The 15,784-nt window shown below is 44.2% G+C and overlaps 1 protein-coding gene across 3 annotated transcripts in view; it reads right to left on the reverse strand.

Moving 5' to 3' along the window:
• The window catches only part of LOC136619779 (barrier-to-autointegration factor-like protein), a 40,925-nt gene that overhangs the window by 6,227 nt on the left and 18,914 nt on the right, over positions 1-15,784 (reverse strand). Inside the window, exons 1-2 of one of the 3 annotated variants that reach the window (XM_066594542.1) lie at positions 15,575-15,635; positions 2,399-2,529 (exon numbers count right to left, since the gene is read on the reverse strand). In XM_066594542.1, coding sequence (XP_066450639.1) covers positions 2,399-2,524 — 126 coding nt within the window. In that variant the 5' untranslated portion in view covers positions 2,525-2,529; positions 15,575-15,635. Of the gene's footprint in view, positions 1-2,398; positions 2,530-6,206; positions 6,226-15,574; positions 15,636-15,784 lie in introns of those variants that run through there. The other 2 variants (XM_066594543.1, XM_066594541.1) reach the window with 2 other exon arrangements.

Genomic DNA, 15,784 nt, shown 5'->3' on the forward strand with positions numbered 1-15,784 from the left:
TTACTTTACATTTAAGTACCCCTGGGGGAGTACAATATGCAATGCTTTGATCGCTCCTGCAGTATGACGTAATGCTACAGCATTACGTCATACTGCAATTTTACAGGGATGGCTTGATAGGCAGTCTCTCAAGGCAGCCCTGGGGCCTTTCAGAAGGCTCCCGGCTGCCATGACACCTGCACGGCTCCCCCGATCTCACCGCGGGACAAATCCGCTTTTAGAACTGACAGCGGCACTTAAAGGGTTAATAGTCGCAATTGGCTGAACGGACGATCGCGGCTATTGCCCGCGGGTGTCAGCTGTAATAAACAGCTGACGCCCGCGACCTCTTCATACATACCCCGACGCTCCAGGACGTACATTTATGTCCTGGAGCGGGAAGGGGTTTAAGGCCCTTTTAGACCTGAAATTTTAGACCTCATTCTGGGTATTTTTGTGCCACCGATTGCGAAAATACCATTCACTTCATTCTAGGATCTCTAGTTTTTTGTTTAAGATATTCCTGATGTCCCTTATCTATTCTTGTTATATTTACTTTATTTTCCCGCCAGCATTTGCTTACTATTAGCACATATGATACATGTCACCACCACTGTACATCAAACTTGTGTTGATGAAGCAATGTGTAAAGACATTGAATAGAAATGTAGAACATTTCCTGTGAGGCTGGAGAAGCTAAACGCATGTAAATTTGATGGGCCACAAATTTAGGAACTCAAGAAAGACCAGCGTTTCCAAGATTCAGGGGCAACTTTGAGGCGTGCGCGGTCATTGGTCTGTATGGTTGTAAAGTATTTCCTTGGGAACTATAAGGCTGCATTCACACAGGGCGGATTCCCGTCGGAAATCTCGCGGTTTGTCCGCAGCAAAAACCGTGAGATTTCCACCGGGAGAACCGCCGCGGTTTAAGCCGCGGCGGCTTTGAAGCGGCTCGGCCGCATGCTTTTCCGTTGCAGCCGGCGCTCCCATAGAGAAGAGCGCGGCCACGATGTAAATAAACAAACAAAAAAAAGTAAATAGACATGCTGCATCTTTTGAAACCGCGGCGGCCGCAGCTGCGGTTTCAACCGGATTTACCGCAGCGGATTAGAAATCTCATCCACATGGCTGGCTAATCCCGAGATTAGCGGCCGCGGGCGGTTTTGCCGCAGGCGGATCTGCTGCGGCAAAACCGCAGCAAATCTGCCCTGTGTGAATCCAGCCTAAGGCCATAAACTCCAGTGAACTTGTGAAGCATACAGGCACTTCTGTTCCTGAACACTTGGGTGTAACATGAGCATCAGATTACATGACCTGCAGTCATTGTGGATGGATTTCCAGATTGTCTTGATGATGTAAGTGATGAACGGGGTGAATGACTCCACCAAGTAGTAAGGGCCGTAGAAGAACAGGACTGCAGACCATGGGATACACAAATGATGGCGGACTACTGGTGAAGCATCCAGCGCGAATGTCCATAAACATCTCATCAGAGGAAATCCCAGAAAGCTTGTTTCGTTAGTGCTCTAGGCTTCTTGGGATTTATCTCTGTACCTTCAGCTTCTGATTGGCAGTCACTACATGTATAATACAATAGGTGTACATGTATACATTTATATGGACATATGTCACATTTTGAGAAGCAAACCTGATGGAGAAAAAAAACTTTCATTTTCAGAATCTAAGACCCCAAAATACCCCAAAAAAGTACCAACATCTCAGTCACCAAAAATTGGTTTCCCCAGTGTAATCATTCAGTGTAAACGCAGCCAAGGACCAAATGATAAACGATAATCGTTCCATTTTTGTTAATTTAATACAGGCATAAAAATCAGTGTTGGCTTGTTCACTAATCGTTCGGTTTAAGCCGCGCTCGTTCAGTCGTTCGCATCACTTATACAGCGAATGTGAACGAGCCAACGATGTATCTGCTGTATAAACAGGCTGCACGAATGAATTCTAACACTGTTCGGTGTAAATGGGCCCTTAGGTCTCCTTCACACTGGCGAGGGCAATAACAGGTCATCATTCACGGACCAATATCGCACTTGCCAGAACGTGAAAGCCCCGTGGATGCGAGGAGTTTTCATGTGGAAATAGGCTCGCATCACTGGGCAGATGAAGGGAATCCCCGCCACAGCAGAGGATCGCAGAGTTCTTCCATGGCTTTCAGTGGGGCCTGCACTGCTGCTTCTGCCGGCCCCATTGAAGACAATGGGCGATATCACAAGATAGGACATGCTGTGATTTGTTTCCTGCGTAGCATCACATCGCCGTGCCATTCAGGAAAGTGCTAATGTGAATGAACCCATTCAAGAGAATGGGGTTCATATCTGTGTGAGACTTGTGCGTCTCGCAACACAGAAATCTTGCGCGTTTTTCTCACCAGTGTGAAGGCAGCCTTAGACATAAGTATTACCTTGTCAAACCCTAGATCTTCTAATTTGCCACCAAGAACATCTCCAATACCAGCCAGCGCTGTAATTGGCTTATCGCCCATGGGCTCAGAGACGAAGTCTCGATGCTTCTGTGACGTGTGAGACATCTTTCCTGCAAAACGGAGAAACGCAAACAATTAGGTTTTCCCAACGCTAAACCTGACATTCCCAACTAGATTATACAGTACTTTACTAAGACCAATATTCAGGGTAGCTCATAGGGAACCATCGATCAGCCATACAGAGCGCCATTACTTCTAGAGGAGCGTATCACCTTACATATGCAGCACAGACCTGTACCAGCAGCATACACCGCGAGCCTTAATAGTCCTGGTAGCCAGGAAAATAAAGAGACACCCGGGTGTACTTGCGTACGCAGTATACAGAAAATACTGTAGAAGCCATTGATTTCAATGGGTTTGTTCACATTTCCATATTTTGCATATTTGTCGGTCAAAAAAACATAAACACGCTCTATTTTTCTGCGTATTTGCACACCAAAAGATCCCCACAGAAGTCAATGGGGCGTATACAAATGCGTACGCATTACACAAGGAGATGCATGAATAATGGAGATGCTGGAATAAAAACACTTCTGGAACTCTGTGAGGGAGGGAAGATGAAATTAAGTATCTAAGGCTTCCAGCGTTGTCCCCCCCATAGGATCTTTATCCGTGGACCTTTCCCCAACTTCGCTGCATGCGCCCATCTTCAAAATGGCGGATGTAAACGCCGAAGCTGGGGAGGGCCCAGAAAATTTAAAGTCTCCTTACTCCTGGGTGCCACAGGTAGCCAAGAGCCTGGAACACTGACCGAGGGCCGCAGTGAGCAAAAATATGAATTTTTTTTCTCCTCTAAATTGCAGTAATTCCTTAAAAAAACTGTGGGGTCAAGATACACATGACACCCCTCAGTGAATACATTAAGGGGTGTAGTTTTTAAAATGGGGTCAATTGTGGCAGTATCTATCATTCTGAGGGCTTATTCACACGAGCGTATATCGGCCACCATTTTCATGGCCGGCCAACATATTGGATCCCAATGCATCAGATCACACAGGCGTATTCCCGCAGCGTAAAAGCGCCCGGTGGGCAGGAAGGATAGTCCTGGAACTATTTTTCTGGCTGGACTACAGCTGCTGCCATAGACTCCTAAGGGAGCCAATGACAGCGGCCGGAGAAGGAAGGTGGGAGGGAGTTTAGCAGCGTGTCTGCTGAACTCCCTCCCCTTTGGCTGTTTGCAATGGAAAGGGGTGGAGCTAAGCTATATATACGCAAAGCCTATGCATCACATGGTAACGTATATCGGCCGTCTGTCAAAACGCTGGCTGATATACGCTTGTGTGAATAAGCCCTGACACCTATGGGCCTTTACATTCTTGGCTTGTAGGAAAACAAAATGTAAATCAATTAAAAAATGGGAACATCTTCTAATGTGCGTCCAGAATAGAGTAAACTGATAGAAATATATCTTCAAAAATATGGACAGTATGTTTACACACTAAGGCCTCATGTCCACGTGCGAATTCTATTTTAAAATCCGCAGCGTTTTTCCCGCAGCGTGATCCGCGCCCCATAGAGATGCATTAGACACCCGCAGGTAGTTAAATACCTGCAGATGTCATTTTTCCCTGCAGACACGGATCCGCGTGCAGGAAAAAATCTGGACCATGCTCCATTTGGTGCGGGTCTACCGCAGGCTTCTATTGAAGCCTATGAAAGCCGTCCGGATCCGAGGGAGACCTAAAATCTGAATATACTCCCCTGCAGCGGTCCGTGCGCGTCTTCCCTTCTTCCCAGTCGGATCTTCTTGCTTCGGCCCGGCGGATGTACCCGGTGGTGCGCGGTACGCAGCCGGCGTGCCGAGCACATCCGCCGGGCCGAAGAAAGAAGATCCAGCCGGGAAGAAGGGAAGACGCGCACGGACCGCTGCAGGTGAGTATATTCTATTTTCACTGCTCATGTCCGCGGGGCAGGAGGGACCCGCTGCGGATTCTCCATGGAGAATCCGTAGCGGGCCTGATTTTCCCCGTGGACATGAGGCCTTAAGATATTGCAGTTGAAAATGTGAAAAAAAAAATGACAATTTTTAATAAAATGTTCCCAATTTTGGCAATTAATAAATATACACAAATTCTCTTGGTCTATTTTACCACCTAAATGAAGTACCCTATGGGGTGAAAAAACTGTCAGAATCAATAAGATATGCAAAACCTTTAGGGAGTTATGCTATGTTGAAGTGACATGGTCAGAATTCTAAAACTTGGCTCTGTCACTAAGGCGCAAACAGGCTTGGTCACTAAGGGGTTAAAAAAAATCTTTGAATACAATTTTTTCACTTTTCTAAAACTTTTTGTTTTAGGTTTTATTCACACAGGCATTTCGATTTTTGAGCGCGATGCGCATGAATGAAAGGACACTGCAGCTCAGTCTCACGTTTTCTCGCCCATTTACACAGCCAGGTGCTCACCTGCCCCTTGCTGGCAGCTCCCATAGCCTTCTGTGTGAGCTGCTGGTGATCGTGGCCAAAAGATAGGGCAAGATCCATCTGAATGAATGCATTGGGATCCAATACTTCAAAAAAGCGCCATTTTTGACCAACGTTTTATTGCGGCGAAATAGCCAATATTACCATTTATATCACACGGTGAACGTTGTTAAAAATTTAAAAAAAAACATGCCAGAATTGCAGATTTTGTTAAATCTTTCCTCTGGAATAAAAAAAAGCAGTAAAAAGGCAATATGTTCCTAAAAGTTGGATAAATGAAGACTAGAGCTCATCCTGTAGAAGACAAGCCCCCATAGAGCGCCGTCGATGGAAAACTAAAAGCGTTATGGCAAATTTTAAAAAAAGTTTAGTGTACAAAAATAGCCCAACACGAAATATATATATATAAAACTTGATATCGTCTGAATCGAACATTATCACATTGCTTTGCACGTTGAATGCCGTAAAAACAAAAACAAACAAAAAAAAAGGTGGAACTTTTTTTTCCCCCCTAAAACAAAAATAAAGTTATACATTGTATGTACCCAAAAACATGGGAAAAAAAACAAAAAAAGACAAACCACATGTCCAGGGAAAGAAATGAGCCCTCGTATGGCGAGGTCGATGGAAACATTAAAAAAACTATGGCTCTAGGAATGTGTTGGGAAAAAAAACCCATAAAAAGGAGTTGGTCGTTGAGGCGCAAACCGGCTTCATCACTAAGGCTGGGGTCACAGGACGGAACTGCAGTGCAATGCTCAGGGAAAGACCGCACGGAAATTCTGCGAGAATTCTGCCGGAGAAGCGCAGCTTCAAAAGCCACTGTATTTTGCAGCGGTTTCGCCGTCAGCATTCCGCTGCGGCTTTCTCTCCCCATAGAGAAGAGAGAGGGCGCTGCGGAGTCAAAAAAAGAATTGACATGCTGCCGAATTGAATTCCGCGCCTCACGTCCGTTTCCATGCGGTTTGGACGAAGCACGTGGGCAGGATTTTTGCAAAATCTCGTCCACTCCGCTGTCTAATCCCGGGATTAGGAGCCGCGGATGGGTATTCTGCACGGAAATTCCATCCCTTGTGAACCCAGCCTAAGGGGTTAATGTGACGCAACAATTACATCCACATGACTGGCCAACCATGTAACAGAGGGGAGCAGGGCCCCCAGTATGGCATCTGTACACCCTATTCAGGACTATAGAGGGAGGTGTGAGACAAGCCCCTACACAACTTAGTGGGAACACCTAATAAGCACACCACGGATTCTGGGCAGCCTTGACCTATGAGGGGTCACATGAGGCAACCTCACCTCTGCATGCAGAGGCCTCTCCTCCATAGAACAGTGCATACAAACCAGAGGGACACGTTTATCAAGGGAACTGTCAGTCACAGCTCCAATCAGAATGAATTACATGGCACCGTCCAGCAGGGGGCAGTGTAGCATACGGAATACAAGCATCCGTGCCAGTCACACAACCATAGATTAGACCGGTGTTCTACCAAGGGTGATGACAGCAGCCGCGGAGACTCCACGCCGGCAATCCTCCTAGCCCCGCCTCCTTTCACTCGTATATCAACTCCGCCTCGTGACGTCAGAGGGAGGGAACCAATGAAACCCGACCTTCAGAATTGGGCGGGAAACCTGCCTAGCAACAGTTCGCTCCTCACAAGGTGTTGATTAGAAGGCTGTGCTCACACATGGCGCTATGGATGCTGCTATGTTGGTGAATGTGTAGAAAAACCACAGGCTGCATTTTTTAAGCATGCATTTTCTAAAAAAAAAAAACACTTGGGGCTTTTAACCCCTTAAGGACGCGGCCCTTTTTTTCATTTTTGTGTCGTTCTCCCCACTTTAAACAAATCATAGCGTTTTTATTTCTCCGTTAGGCTGGGGTCACACTGCAGAAACTGCACGTATTTTTTGGACGTGATTTCTCCTTTTTGGCGCTGTTAATAAATGTATTAAAAATGCATTCAAAACATGATGTGTGAACGTGGCGTAAGGTAACCTACACGCGGGCGGGCGCGATAACGGGCCGAGAAACTCAGTCCGATATTGCGCTTGTCAACCTGAATTTTACCTCACATCTCTTCTGTGAGATTCTGATCCTTTTGCGCTAGTTGCAGGCGCGATTGCGGATCAGAAGTGTCTGCCATTGATTTCAATGGGAAACCTCGTATGCGCACCGCACAGCATGCGATGTATGTAAGGTCCTACAGAAGTCAATGGGCGATGCGTTCCTAGAAATTCGAAAAAATAGAACATGCAAGGTTTTCTTACCGCGCCGCATCGCTGTAAGGGTATACATAAGGGTATATATATATATATATATATATATATATATATAAAAGGGTATACCGCTCACGTGTATGACTCCGTATAAAAGGATGGAGTTCATATTCCTGCGAGTTTTGTTATAAACCCCATTCTTCTGAACGGAGTCGTACACATATGCGGTGCGGGAAAAAATCGCGGCATGTCCTATATTTTCGTGATCCTCAGAACGCATCGGCCATTGTTTTTAATGGGATAGAGAAACACATCACGTGGCGTGCAATGGGCACCGGAAGGCGATGCTAGGTTTCCCATTAAGAACAACGCGTCGGCGGATTGCTACTTTAGTGTTTTTGACAGAAAAACGCCTCGCATCCGCAGATAAATTGCACGTTGCCGAGCGCGATATCAGACCGAGTTTCACAGCCTGATATCACGCTCGCCCGTGTGTAGGTAGTCCAAGGCCGCTCTCTTACACATGTGCTTTTTACCGCGATTACCGGCATTTTCTATCGCTGACATTTTCAACCGCTGTCTGCTTTATTTTTACGTGTTTTCGTGCTTTTTAACACGCCTCGTCACCCATCACAATGGTAGGGTGCGGTAAAAAGCACTGTGAATGCTATGACATGTGCTTGAAAATTACAGTAAAAATGGCGGCCAGCGCCATGTGTGAGAGTGGCCTAAGAGCAGTCAGACAGCGCTATTTGCTATGCCGTGTGATTTGGTCAGCGGGTTCTGTCACTGCTGCTGAAAACAACGCTGTGACGGAACGCAAAACACAGCCGTTCACTTGCATTGGTGGATTGGACGCCACTTTGGTGCCCTTTTAAATGGGTTTCCATTCGTTTCTGTCATATTTAGAATATAAATTGCGCTGTTGACCCGACCATTCTATATTACAAATATTACAAAAACAGACCCAAAGTGCTGTCCGTTCCAGCAATGTAAGTTCCGGGGGCCCAGCACCGTGCTGTTCTCTGCAGCTGTGATGGAATCCTGACATAATCCCACAGTGTAGTAAATGGCGCTGTGTCAACAGAGAAACGTGAACCTCAATTCTTGACAGTGGGGATACTGGATGCAGTAGGGCCTCGTTCCCACTGCGTGGGGTGCCGTATGGGGGTTACATTTTAGGTGCTGAAGACAACATTGTGACAGAACTCCCGGGTGGAACCATTCGCTGTCATTAGTATAACGGATACCACTGTGGTGTCCGCTTGGCGAGGGTTCTGCTCGTTTCTGTCATATTTGAAAGACAGAATAGCGTAATCAAATCTGCTATTCTGTACTCCAAGCATAACAGAAACTAACAGAACCCTCGTCAGGCGGACCCCACAGTGGTATCCATTATACTAATGATAGTGAATGGTTTTGTTCAATTCCGTTTTGGGTTCTGTCACAATGCTGTTTTTGGCGCCTGTGACAGACCCCCCAGACGGAATCTCACATTATTGTGAAAAACGCTGTGCAAAAGCTTCCTAATGTGAATCAAGACAGGCAAAGTATTTTATTTAAATGGCGATTTTACTTAGTAAATTCCAGATGGGTTCTTCTTCCTGCAAGGTTGCGCCCCATATTGCGCATCTCCTTGCATATTGTGGGTGCATTGTGGGTGCATTTGCACACCCCCACAGACTTCTATGGGGACCTTTATTTGCGCACAAAAGTAGAGCATGTTGCATTTTTTCCACACATGCAAAATGCGCACGAAAAAAAGAGAAAATGTGAACAAACCCATTGAAATCAATTATTTCTATTCTCTGAGTACTGTGCATGCAAATACGCTCATGTGAAGCCGCCCTCACTGAGGAGTTGCCCTTCTTGCTTCTTTAGCTGACCCTTGAGCCTTTTTGCTTTACCTCCTGCCTGCTCCTTGCTTTGTGTGCAGTGAAGTGAGGGTGGCGCTGTACACGCAGAACAATGCCTGGGGAGCTCCGTGTAGTCTGTATTCTAACCATACAGTGCAGCCAGTGCAAGGTGCTGTTCAGATGTCATGGCATCAGGGGGCCTTCTGGGCCCCCAGAGCTACCGTGTATTTCTGCCTATTGAGACCAACCTGTGGCCTGTGTTAATATAAGGCCTGCAGAATATCATGTACTGCAATACTGTAGTATTGCAGTATATGGTATAAGCGATCAAATGATCAGAAGTACAAATAGGTGAACTTTTTTTGTTACTATTGTAAAACAAAGGATATTGAAATTTTAACCCCTTAACCCCTTAATGACACAGCCTATTTTGGCGTTGAGGACCAAGCGATTTTTTGGTATTTTTCCATCTCCATTTTTCAAAAGCCATAACTTTTTTATTTTTCCGTGGACGCGGCCGTATAAGGGCTTGTTTTTTGCGTGGCGATCTGTAGTTTTTATCGGTGCCACTTTTGGGTATATAGACTATATCGTAAAATTTTTTTAAATTTTTTTTAATGATAACAGGGAGAGAAAACGCATCAATTCTGCCATAGATTTTTTTTTTTTTTTTACAGCGTTAATCATGCAGCATAAATGACACACAAAATTTTTTCTGCGGGTCGGTACGGTAACAACGATACCAAAATTGTTATATTTTTTTTAGGTTTTTACACTTTTTTGCAATAAAACCCCCTTTTTTTGGAAATCTTTTTTTTTTCTCTATAGCTGCATTCAAAGTCCTGTAACTTTTTTATTTTTCTATGTGCGGAGCTCTATGAGGGCTTATTTTTTGCGAGACGAGCTGTAGTTTTTATTGGTACCATTTTGGGAAATGTACGGCTTTTTTGATCACTTTTATTGCATTTTTTGTGAGGCAAAATGCTAAAAATTAGCATTTTGCCTCTGTTTTTTAGCGGTTTTTTTTACGCTTTTTGTCGTACAAAATAAAAAGCGTGTTCAACTTTTTGTACACGTCGTTACGGACGCGTCAATATCCAATATGTGGGGTTTTAGTTTTTTTTCCCTTTTTTTATGCTAATATTAGAAAAAGCATAAAAAAGGGGTTTTTTACATTTTTTTTTTTTACATTTTTCTTTTTTTTACACTTTTCTTTTCTTTTTTTTATACTATTTGAGTCCCTCTGAGGGACTTACATCACTGTGCCTATGATCGCTGTCATAAGGCATGGCAAAGCTACTGCTCTGCCATGCCTTATCGCTTATACAGCGATTATAGGCACAGGCAATACAGGACGCCAGTGTCTGGCGTCCTGTTGCCATGGTGACAGGCCGGGCTCTCGCGATAACATCGCGAGTTCCGGCCGGAGACACACAGGGATCGCGATCCCTCTGTGAACTCTTTCCTTGCCGCGATCTACTTAGATCGCGGCAGGGAAGGGGTTAACAGCGGCGGGCGCATCTCCGATGTCCCCCCGCTGTTGGAGCGGGACGCCGGCTGTGACTGACAGCCGGCTCCCGCTGCGGGATAGCGCGGGATCTTATGTGATCCCGCGCTATCTCCAGGACGTACCAGGTACGTCATGTTGGGGGAAGTACCAGGCTGCCATGACGTACCAGGTACGTCCAGGAGCGGGAAGGGGTTAATGACGCGGCCCCTTTTTCCATTTTAGTTTTTTCCTCCCCCCTTCAAAAAAAGTCGTAACTCCTTTATTTATCCATCGACGTTGCTGTATGAGGGTTTGTTTTTTGCGGAACGAGTTGTATTTTTTAATGGTGCTATTTGAAGTACCATATAATGTACTGAAAAACGTAAAAAAAATTCTAAGTGGAGTAAAATGAAAAAAACCCACATTTCGCCATATTTCAGTGCGTCTTGTTTTTACGGCGCACAAACGGAAACAAAAGCGACATGATAACTTTATTCTATGGGTCGGTATGATTACTACGATACCAAACTTGTATGTTTTTTTTTTTACTGTACTACTCTTTCTTTTTTCAAAGACATTTAATTTTTTTCAATTATTTTCTGCAGTCATTTGTGCGCACAATAACTTTTTTATTTTTCCGTCGACGTTGTTGAGCGAGGGCTCATTTTTTGCGTGATGTCCTGTAGTTTCTTATAGTACCAATTTGGAATACATACGACTTTTTGATTGCTTTTTATTGCGTTTTTTCTGGGAGACAGGGTAACTAAAAAAGTGCATTTCTGGTGTTCTTTATTTTTTTTTCGGACGATGTTCACTATGCGGGAAAAATAATGTGCTACTTTGATAGATCGGACTTTTACGGACATGGTGATACCAAATACATATTTTTATTTTCTGATTTAGATTTTTTATTAATAGATATGGCAAAAGGGGGGTGATTTTAACTTTTATAACTTTAACAATTAAAAAAACTTTATTGATTTTTTTTAAACTTTACTTTAAAGTTCCCCTGGGGGACTACAACCAGCGATGCTTTAATCGCTCCTGCAGTATGACGTAATGCTATAGCATTACGTCATGCTGCCATTCAACAGGCAGTCTATGAAGCCACCACACGGGTCTGGTAAGGCCCCTGGGTGCCATGACACCTGCACGACTCCCCCGATCTCACCGCAGGAGGGCCGTGCCGGACCTCCGAACATCGTTGACAGAATTGACATTGGCATTTAAATGGTTAATAGCCGCGATCAGCCGAACGTCTGATAGCGGTTATTGCCCGCGGGTGTCAGCTGTAATAAACAGCTGACGCCCGCACTGTATGAAGAGAGGTTGCCCCGCATCCTCTCTTCATACATACCCCGCTGCTCCATGACGTATCTATACGTCATGGAGCAGGAAGAGGTTTAACTCCCCCTGCGCCACATTTATAAAAAAAAAAAAGTTTAAAAACATATATATTTGGTATGGCCTCATCTATAAAAATTCAATCTATTAAAGTAACAAATGAGTGTAAAAATTCCAACAAAAGTCACTTACTTTTGATTCTGCAATCAGCCTATTATAAAAGTAAGTGACTTTCTCTTTTGATTATGCTTGCAAAATGGGTCTTCTGTGCCCCGAAATGAAAAGTGATCAAAAAGTTGTATGCCCTCCAAAATGGTACCAATAGAAACATGACGTCCTGCAAAGACGAGCCCTCATACAGCTATACTGATGGAAAGATAAAAAAATTATGGTGGTCAAAAGATACAGCAGAAAAATTTTCAAAGACATTTTATTTTTTTAAAGTAGTACAGCAGCAAAAATAACTATAAAAATGTGGTATCCTCATGATCATACTGACCCACAGAATAAGGTTTTCATGTGAATAAAGTTATAATTTTTGCTATAGTTTTTATACCATAAAACTAGACTTGCCTTATTGATGGACCACCCCTGCCAGGAACACCCACAACATTTTCCAGAAATGTTCTCACTGTGGCACATCGGCATAAGCTCAACCCCTTTTCAGGTCTCTTGTGGGTCTATCCCATGAAAAACGGAACAGTTGAGCGTTACGTCTAGCTCGTGCCTCGAGTTGCCAAGTCTAAATTTCAAAGTGAACCAACTGAAAAGATACCCCTAAATATCCCAATGTGAACATTATAAAAAGACGTAGTAAATTATAGTAAAAAATATTTACATATAAGTAGTTTCTGGAATGTTCTGCTTTATAATCCAGGCTTCCTAGAATACGTTTTTTGGCTTTATCTTTCAGATAATATGGTATAAAGTACAATTATCATAAATCATTATTTCTTTAGCTTAAATACAGTAAATGGTCACTTTGTATCAGCTTGCAGGCAGTGTTTGTGTGAGTCTCCTCCTCCTCTCACTACCCTCTGCTATCCATACACTTCAGTGAACACATGACTCATCCTCCTCCCTCCCCACCTCTGTTCTAACATCTCCACCTCTCCTAACAATCATCTGAGAGCAGGCACAGTGGACAGCAATCTAGGAGGAAGAGAAGCCCCTAGTGGCCGGCACTTTAAAGGGATTTTCAGCACAAAAATTTAATTTTAGGTAAATAAATAGCAGTTTTGCTAGTTATCACACTGGCTTTCATATTAGCATAAGTTGTTTGATCATTTAAAACCGATTCCATTGGGCATACAAAGTACAGTAATGGTCCTGTGCACTTGAATAGGGTTCCTATTACAGCTATGTAGAAAAGGGTGTGTAATACGATGATACTTGCTAATGGACTGTCTCTTTCTAAGTATCTTTGGCATGTGCAGTGTGGTGGATTGATAGCTGTGACAATGTCTGTTTAATCCAGTATACCTTATCCTAGTTCTGACTACCTTGTACTAATTCAGTCTAGGTTATCCACTCAGTGTGGTCTTACTCATTGATTATTTCTTGTTTAGCCTAGTTTCCTAATCCTTGGTTTGTCTCATCATTCCTTGTATTAGGTTTCGAGCCCTGGACCGCCTGTGCTCCAGAAGGTGGCTCTCCCCAGTTAGCAATCCAGCTCACTGGACAAACTCCCCTGCCGAACCTGGCTTTGTTTTATGTTCCTGTTAGCCTAGTTCCTGCCTCCCTGTTCTGGCCACACCCTGTTTCTAATTAGGACTTCCTATAAAAGCCTGGCCCTTCCCCCAGCTCCTTGTGATTATTCCCCCTCCACCCCTCTATCTACCTCAAACCACTTGATACCGATCTCTGGCTTTCCTGCCGACAACAATACCCACCCCTTCTCCCTCCCGCAAACCTCAGACCACCTGATACCGGTCTCTGGCTTTCCTCACGACAATGATACCTGCCTCCTCCTCCCTCCCACGAACCTCAGACCACCTGATACCAATCTCTGGCTTTCCTCCCAACAATACCCACCTACTCCTCTCTCCTGCAAACCTTAGGCCACCTGATATCAACCTCTGGCTTCCTCCTGACTACTCTATGGACCCGCACAATAACTACACCGATAACTCCATACCTATCCAGTGCCGGAACATGTTACACCTTATTTGTTTCAGTCTACCCTGGTTCATGTTTCTGCATTGCTCTCGAGCTCTCTAGCTTCTTGCCTGGGTCCTATTGCCCGCTTGCTCTCAGGAATAGTTTTAGACAGGGATGCAAGTGTAGACAACTGAGGACTACTTAGTACCAATTTGGCCTTGAGGGACAGAGTAACAGAGAGATTAGGGAAAGACATAGGGAGAGCTAGCATTAGGGATAGCATTTTTCTGCTTGTTATTATTTCGCTTCCATACTGTCTGCTCCAGTCTTCACTCCCAGTTCCAGCATCAACATTATCATCTTTATCCTCATCATCCAATACCATCACCCTCTGTCCCTGTCATTCTATAGCAAGTTCCTAGTATTATTTGTATTTTACCGTGTTGATACGTGTTTCACATCTATATTTCTTTTTTTTTTTTTTCCAAATATTTTTTATTGGGTTTTACAATGATAAAGAAAAAACAAAAAAACAAGAAATAGTATTACATACAAGTCACCGCAGTAATTGCATAGTCCTGCACGGATACAGAGCGTTTGAGAAACAGGGTTGCGGTGGGTTGCATCAAACAACAACAGTAGTACTGGGTGATAGTAGTTTTGATAAACAGAAGTTATAAAGAAAACCCATTTGGGATTGTGAGAGAAACTTTTTTTTTTACAAAAGAACATTAAAACTTTGTAACCTTAGTGCGGTCCACTTACACCCCAAAGAAATTGTATACCTGAGCAGATTTTACAAGTAATCCCGGTTAGGGGATAGAAGAAACGTATTTTAGCCAGGGAACATCTATATTTCTTGAGACATCCGGTTGTTACACAATGTGACTCTTCTATAAGCCCTTAGGTTATTTTAGCAACATGGCTAGTACCCAGAAAATGGGATTGCTTAAAGGAGTCGATTTCTGCCTTTTGTCTCAAATACAGTCTTACTTTTCAATATCATCTATTGGCACTCATCAAGGAGATCAGATGCTTTTACACAGAAGCGATATCGTTAATGGAAGTGGAACGGCCGGAGATTTCGTCAGGCTGCATTTGTTGTAAACAGGCAATTTCTCAAAGATTGAGTGACTCCTGTTTGCACAGGCAAACAGTTGTTTGGTTTTTAGGTGAGCTAAAAACTAAGTGACTCCAACAAATGATCAATTTGTTGCTCAGTGCCCTGTCAATGGCCGCTTGTGCATAGGACAACTATAGGACGGGGTACCAAAGAGAGAATGCCACATAGGGATGCTTACACATTCTTACAAGCAGGTTTTAGCCTGGCAGAAACATTGCATAGCACTTGCTCCCTAGGTATTACTCATCTGCCACAACTCGGGCTCACTCCGACAACAGCTCTGGGCTCGATACGGGTATTTCCACTATGCCGGCTATGACATCTGCTCACACAGGCCCTTTTAGCATTGTCCTCTTTAGCACAACATCCATGGAAGCACACAGCTCTGCTCCTCTGTATCTCACAGCAGCGCACTACAAAACCATGCTGGAGTAACATACATCATTACTGGGGTATAGCTAAGGGTGTGCAAGTGGGGCAATTGCCCTGGGAACAGAAAAGACTGAAGGGAAAGGGGGCATCAGCCCAGACTCACTGTATCATGCAGCATCTACAGGCATAACTTCACTCCTCCTGGCTCCAGATTCATAGGGATGAGAGCAAGGGGTGGGGGAGGAGTGAAATAATCTGTATGTGGTGAGCTGCCAGGTCCTAAGTGATTACTACAGGCTGTCAGGACCTGTGACTGATGGCTGCCTTTACTGTAGATGAAAATAGATAGTGGAGTGCAGTGTCAGATTGTGGT

The sequence above is a fragment of the Eleutherodactylus coqui genome, chromosome 3 (genome assembly GCF_035609145.1).
Source record: "Eleutherodactylus coqui strain aEleCoq1 chromosome 3, aEleCoq1.hap1, whole genome shotgun sequence".
Classification (NCBI taxonomy): Eukaryota; Metazoa; Chordata; class Amphibia; order Anura; family Eleutherodactylidae; genus Eleutherodactylus; species Eleutherodactylus coqui.